This window comes from Podarcis liolepis (genome assembly GCF_965112155.1).
Source record: "Podarcis liolepis genome assembly, chromosome: 10".
Classification (NCBI taxonomy): domain Eukaryota; kingdom Metazoa; phylum Chordata; class Lepidosauria; order Squamata; family Lacertidae; genus Podarcis; species Podarcis liolepis.
In genome coordinates this window covers 19,594,196-19,601,280 of record NC_139562.1, presented here as the reverse complement: position 1 = coordinate 19,601,280, position 7,085 = coordinate 19,594,196, and the positions used below count along the sequence as shown (strand labels likewise).

The following is a 7,085-nucleotide window of genomic DNA, read 5'->3' as shown; positions in this document are numbered from 1 at the left end:
GGGAAGCCACGTGCTTTAAATATTTGGCGGTGTGTATGCCATGTCTGACTTTTCCCAAGAGATTTGCAAGTTGACTCCAGCATTCAGTTTCTGCATTACTCATAGCCTTCTGGTTGGTCACTATTCCAGTGTGTGTGGCCTGTCTTGGAGACACCTGATCTATTATTGAAACACCCCTCCCCACTCTTGTTGTGATTCTCTCTATAGCTGGGAACTCCTTGGAACGTTAGTCTTGCCTGATGAGTCGTTCTGTTGCTCATAAATAAACAAAATTACTGAAGTTCTCCTGACTCCCACTGCTCCTTGGGATTAGGCAGGCAGTGAATAACTGTTCCAACTCTGGGAAACAAGATACTGCACTAGATAGGTGGGATTTCGGTTTGAACCAGCAGGGCTCTCCTTATGTGCTTAGTATGTGCTTTTAACATGCTTCTCTGCTAATATATGCACTTTAATATGCAACTTTGCCTAATAAATGCATCTTTGCACATTAATTTCACTAATGCCTATATTTTTGGGTGTACTTTCCCCTAAAATATGCATTTTTCATTTGGAGAGCAGTGTCGCAAAATTCAGAGAAATGCAATTTTCAAAGCATGGCTGCATTTTGGTTGACGTGGCGGTTCAGGAAGTGGAAGTTATGCAAAGCAGACAAATGGTTCCTCCATCCCTGCCTGGACGTCATTTGTACAGCCTTTACCTCAGTGCAAGGCATTTGGCAAGCACCCTCTCTTCTGTATTTCAAGGAACACTGAATTATATCTCTACAGGACATGATCACGCAATGCTGATGTAAAAAGCTCTGTGATGGTATAAATAAACGGCAGAAGCAAAGAGGAAAGGGGAGAATAACATTAGACAATATCAGATATTTTTATTCAGAGGCTTTTATACATAGAAACTCCTGCATGTCGGCACCCTTGGAGTTATATTATTATACATTCCTCATGGATGATAGTGAACTAAGGTTTCTTCATTCTGAGCACAAACATCAAAGGAGATTCACAGCTATCCCAGGTAATAGAAATGTGCTTTTATGGGCTACTTTTCTCAACTTTGGCCGCGGAGCAGTGGGGGCAATAGGGGCTTTTGAGTTCAGAAAAAAAGGTGCATAATGTGAGGTGACAGAGGTTTGTAAAAATTATGCATTGTGTGAAGAAAGTGGATAGGAGTTTCTCTCCCTCTCTCATTAATGCTAGAACCTGGAGTATCCCTATGGAGCTGAAGGGCAGGAGATTCATGACAGACAGAAGTTTTCAAATGTCAGAAGTTGGCTGAACCTGTGAGTTCAGAGAGGCTTGTTTGGAGAAAGCTGGTGGTCATTTTCCCATCACTTAAGTCCAGAGTTTGTGGAGCAGAAGTGTGTGTGTGTGGGAACCGCATTCTATGCCTCACTGTGTGATTCTTGAGAGATGTGACTGTTCCAGGCTTCCATTTATTTTCCTCCACTTCTTCAGTTTCCCCTTCAGCCTCCAACTCTGCACAGGAGAGTCCGGAACGATGCTCAGATTACAGAAGACAAGAGTTCAGTCTCATCTCCATCTTTTCTGTACCAGAGTAGATAATGGCTTTGCCAGCAACACATAAAGCCTCTCCCACCATGCTGGGAACAATATTCTGTTTTCTTGCACACATCTCCCCATGTTCTAGGCAGCTCACAGCAATTAAAAATGCAAAACCAACCACAAAAGCGAAAACAGTTTAAACGACTCAGCGAAAACACTGGAGAAAAGAAAACTAATCAATAAAACCAATCCTTTGAAAGTTGGTTTGCAATATCAACATGTCCCTGTTGCCCAAATGCTTCGCAAACTAAGCAGACTCTCTTTGACCTTCTTGCCTAAAGTGCATGAGAGAGGGACACTGGCAAACTGCTTTGGGGCTACTATTGGAAAGGCCCTGCTCCTCATGTCAGATGTTCTAACTTTACATCATGGGGGAAAATATATTTTAAAAACAAAGGTATTTGAGGATCAACTTAACTGGCAGTAAGGGGATACAAGAAAGGATGTTCTTTGAGGAACAGGTCGTGAATAATGGCACGTAAGGACAGAGCAGAGAAACTTTGCAATTATTGCTTTTTATGAATAATTTAACATTCTAAACTTTTGAACAATAATGAATGGATTAATCCAACCTTGAAAATATGCCTGCAAAATGGAGCCAGTGTAGCATTCTGCTTAAAGTGTTGGATTTTGATGGATGAGGGTTTCAACCCTCACTCATCCATGAAGCTACTGGGTGGCTTTGGGCCAATCACTACCTCTCAGCTTTGGCCATGGTGGGTAACCTCGGGCCCAGGACCCATGTGTGCCCTCCCAGGCCTCACTCTCTGGCTTTCAACCCTCTCACCAGGCCCCACCCCTCAACAGACCTGTTCCATGCTCTCCCTGAGTGCCTACAGGAGGCATTTTGGCCCCTGGGGCAAATTTCAAAATGGCACCCCTCCCTTTTGCCTCTGGGTCAACCCACAACTGACAAGTGCTTCTGGAAGGAAATGAGACATTAGGACTGAAAAAGTTTGCCCACCCCTGACCCAGCCTGCTCCACGGAGAAATTGTGAGAATAAAATGGGGAGGAGATGGAACATGTATTCAGACCTCAGCTCCTTGGAAGAAGGGTGGAATGAATATGTAGTAATGTTTTTAAAAGATTTAATACCTATGCTAGTCATTGGTGGCACACTGAGAGGTTGGGAGAAGGAGAAGGAGAAGCTCCTTCCCAACAGTCAGTCTGACATCAATACCAGGGAAGATTCTGGAGCAGATCATTAAGCAAATGAGGAGAAGATGGTGAAATGCAAACAGGGGACACAGAAAGGGCTGAACTCCTCAATGCCTTCTTTGCCTCAGTCTTCTCCGATAAAGAAAACAATGCCCGACCTGAAGAATTTGAAGCAAATGATTCAGCAAAGGAAACACAGCCCAGAATAACTAATGAGATAGTACAATAATACTTGGCTAGTTTAAATGTATTCACGTCTCCAGGGCCAGATGAACTGCATCCAAGAGTATTAAAAGAACTGGCAGATGTGATCTCAGGACCACTGGCAGTCATCTTTGAGAATTCCTGGAGAACAGGCGAAGTCCCGGCAGACTGGAGGAGGGCAAATGTTGTCCCTATTTTCAAAAAGGGGGAAAGAGAGGACCCAAATAATTACCGCCCAGTCAGTCTGACATCAATACCAGGGAAGATTCTGGAGCAGATCATTAAGCAAACAGTCTGTGAGCACCTAGAAAGGAATGCTGTGATCACCAATAGTCAGCATGGATTTCTGAAAAATAAGTCTTGTTTTCTGCTGCTCCAGAGAAGCGGACACGGAGCAATGGATCCAAACTACAAGAAAGAAGATTCCACTTAAACATTAGGAAGAACTTCCTGACAGTAAGAGCTGTTCGACAGTGGAATTTGCTGCCAAGGAGTGTGGCGGAGTCTCCTTCTTTGGAGGTCTTTAAGCAGAGGCTTGACAACCATATGTCAGGAGTGCTCTGATGGTGTTTCCTGCTTGGCAGGGGGTTGGACTCGATGGCCCTTGTGGTCTCTTCCAACTCTATGATTCTATGATTCTATGAATAGAGTAAACTCTCAACTTACCTGGGGGTTACATTCCAGGGATTGTGTCTAAAGACAAAATTGCATATACTCAAAACACATTGGGTGAAATGGTGGGTGGAATTGCCAGAGTCTTTTCCCCCCAAAGCCCACACCCTTTCATCTATATCTATATCTATATCTATATCTATATCTATATCTATATCTATATCTATATCTATATCTATATCTATATCTATATCTATATCTATATCTATATCTATATCTATATCTATATCATATATATCACATATATATGTGCCAAACATTTGAAACTGAATGTGCACAAGTGTGTGCAATTTGCAGACTTACTGTATACGAAGGCTCTTCTGCTGGGCTGCAATTTGTACCACAATAAGAGAGCAGGCGACGCGGGTGGCACTGTGGGTTAAACCACAGAGCCTAGGACTTGCCGATCAGAAGGTCGGCGGTTCGAATCTTCACAATGGGGTGAGCTCCCGTTGCTCGGTCCCTGCTCCTGCCAACCCAGCAGTTCAAAAGCAAGTCAAAGTGCAAGTAGATAAATAGGTACCGCTCCAGCGGGAAGGTAAACGGTGTTTCCGTGCGCTGCTCTGGTTCTCCAGAAGCGGCTTAGTCATGCTGGCCACATGACCCAGAAGCTGTACGCCGGCTCCCTCGGCCAGTAAAGCGAGATGAGCGCCGCAACCCCAGAGTCAGCCACGACTGGACCTAATGGTCAGGGGTCCCTTTACCTTTAAGAGAGCAGGCAAGTGACTGGTTACAAGCCTGGAATCATCATGGGTTTAGTGGGTGTAGACAGCCCAGGTATAAAGCAGGAATGGATACCCTGCAGCCCTCCAGATGTGGTTAGACTCTATTCTCATCAAACCGAGCAAGAATGGCCAGTGGTCAGGGATGAGGGGAACTGTAGTCTGACAACATTTGGAGGTCCACAGATTAACCTGTTATAAAGGTTAATATCTCCTACGGCACTTCAGCTCAAAGCAATAGTTTAGGGGCCACCAACATGGCACCAAGTGTGATCACCAGTTCTCAGTGAAATCTCCTCACAAATCCATAGCACACGAGAGACTGTTTGCTGTTCCTGTTTAGTTTCTGTTTGCACTGGCTCAGCCTCTCCTATCTTGAACATGCCCACATTTCACTGGATGTGAAAACTGGACACCTTCCCCTCCTGTTCTGAACAGAGAAGAGGTGCAAAGAACTTTCTGTGAAAGAGTGTGGTGGTGACTGATGAAGATTGCTTTCTCTGCATTGATGGGGTGGGGGTGTGCCCACACCATTTTGTATTTTTGGCTCTTTTCCTGCTCTTCAGGATGTAGTAGCCACTTTGTGTTATGCCACCCTCCCACAGCAGACGTTTTGTTGTCTGGAACCCATGACACTTTCTCAAAATCCAAAATGTGCCCACTAGCTCAAAGAGGTTGGTGACCCTTAACCTCTCTATCCTGGCAAATCATATCCTCTGCACCATCGTGCATTCCATTCAGCTGCGCGGCAAGAGCAATTCATACCAATTTAGCACCACCTGCCAAAGTTAAAGGTGCTTCATGCTCAACAGCTGGGGGCTTAATCCGTAGTCGCAAATCGGCAGTTTTTATATGGTGGCAATAACAATCCACACTCACGGTTCCTTAAGTGCCTAAGAACCTTGGCACTGCACGAAGCAAAGTGAAAGTTAACAGACCCGGTGCTTGCAGGCATTCTGCAGGCTGAATTCATACACAGAAGGCCACAGGGAAGGAATAGAAAAGTTAGAAGGAAAAACCTAAGTGGGAAAAGCCCTGGAAGAGAAAGACGGCAAGTTGTTTAATTTTAAAAATACACACAGAGGGAGTCTGTATCACATGTTGGGTTGAGCATTCCACACATAAGGAGCACCCAAGGAAAATGGATAGAGATGGGAAGCAGTGGTTGGGGCCATGAGGTGAAACATCAAACAAATCCTGAAGCATGGAGAGACTGAGTCAGAACATGAAGCGCAGAAAGGAAGATCATATTGTTGACCAGTGGAGAATAATTGGGGGAGCATTTAAGGAAGAAAGCTTTTAAGAACATCACAAACAGGGTCCCTTGAGAGCCAACGTTAAATCTGTGGAGAAGAGGAAGGCGATTCCTCTCAGGAGGTCACATAAGGAAGGGAATCTTCAAGGGGCAAAGTGATGCCTGCACATTGTCCTTGAGGATGTGGGATATGAAATCACTCAAAGGATGCAGAAAACGGCTTTTCCAATACGGCTCTTTCTTTCTTTCTTTCTTTCTTTCTTTCTTTCTTTCTTTCTTTCTTTCTTTCTTTCTTTCTTTCTTTCTTTCCTGATTGAAACCAATGGCAGAGATGTGAATGGTGCCTTGGGTTCCACGATGGAAAAAAAATGGGGTAAAAATATATAAAAGTGCTAAAAAGAGTACGAGCAGCGTCAAAGTAGGTGAAAGGGCAGAGAGTGAGCAGCTGCAGGCCACAGTAAGGTTTTCTTCTCCACCTACACTGGAGCTTCAGAGACACTTCCAGTTAGTGAAGTATTTGGTCGCAGTCCATTGTGCTGAACGTCTGTGTCTTGTGTCGGCTGGGTCATCAGTTGGAAGCGCTGGCCAAAGGATAGGCAAAGATTACCAAAACAAAGACGATACAAACAACCTTAGTAAGAACAAGGGACAGAAATGGACACATCTTCCCTTGTGTTACACATCCTGAACTAGACTAATTCTACTACGGTGCTCTTGGGTCATGTAACAAATTCCATAGCTTGTTACAGAGCTTGTCAGAGGCGGATTTAGGGTAGAGCGAATGGTTTGCTGGCACAGGGTGCAGGGGCCAAGCAAATGCCTTCTTGCCTCCTTCCCAAAGTCTGGTTAGTGCTTGTCCAGCTTTGGGAAGAAGGGTTTTGGACCCTAACAGAGCCTCACACCTCCTTCCCAAAGCCTGGTCCTCACTTACCTGACTTTGGGCTGGAGGGGGCATAAAATGTTGACCTTGCACGGGGTGCCATGTTACTAAGCTATAGACTCTTGAGATAGAGTAGGAAACATGGTACTCTTCAGATGTTTTGTCCATGCCGACTGGAGACAATTATAACCCGCAGCATATGGGGGGGGGGACCAATTTGCCTACACCATGCTCTATCTGGTTAATAGATGGTGGTCAAAATCAAAACTCAACTTTAGTGCATATTAGAAAGTTGAAAAACAAAGCAACACAGACACTCCAATATCAATAAAGGTGAACATTTTGGAAGTGCCCATTGGGCTGAGGCCCTACTTTAACCAACTTAGGTTGAAGCCAGTGACAGAACATAGAGGTTGAACCTTCGATCTGATGCAGAAGCAAGTCACATAATTGGGATGCAGCACAGAAGATGAGGCAGAACACAAGGCGGGGATACAGAGCATGTGTAGCCAAAGTGGTGCCCTCCAAATGCTGCACCCATAATCCCTGACTATAGCCCATGCCGGCTAGGGATGATGGGAGTTGTAGTCCAGCAACATATGGAGGGCATTGTGTTGGCTACCCCAGT

The 7,085-nt window shown here is 44.8% G+C and overlaps 1 protein-coding gene across 1 annotated transcript in view; it reads right to left on the bottom strand.

Annotated features, from left to right (window-relative positions):
- Nucleotides 1–5,310: 5,310 nt before the first annotated feature.
- Nucleotides 5,311–7,085, bottom strand: part of LOC310687150 (sodium- and chloride-dependent GABA transporter 1-like) — a 40,545-nt gene continuing 38,770 nt past the window's right edge. Inside the window, exon 14 of the mRNA XM_083461822.1 lies at nucleotides 5,311–6,158. Coding sequence (XP_083317948.1) covers nucleotides 6,054–6,158 — 105 coding nt within the window. The 3' untranslated portion in view covers nucleotides 5,311–6,053. The remainder of the gene's footprint in view (nucleotides 6,159–7,085) is intronic.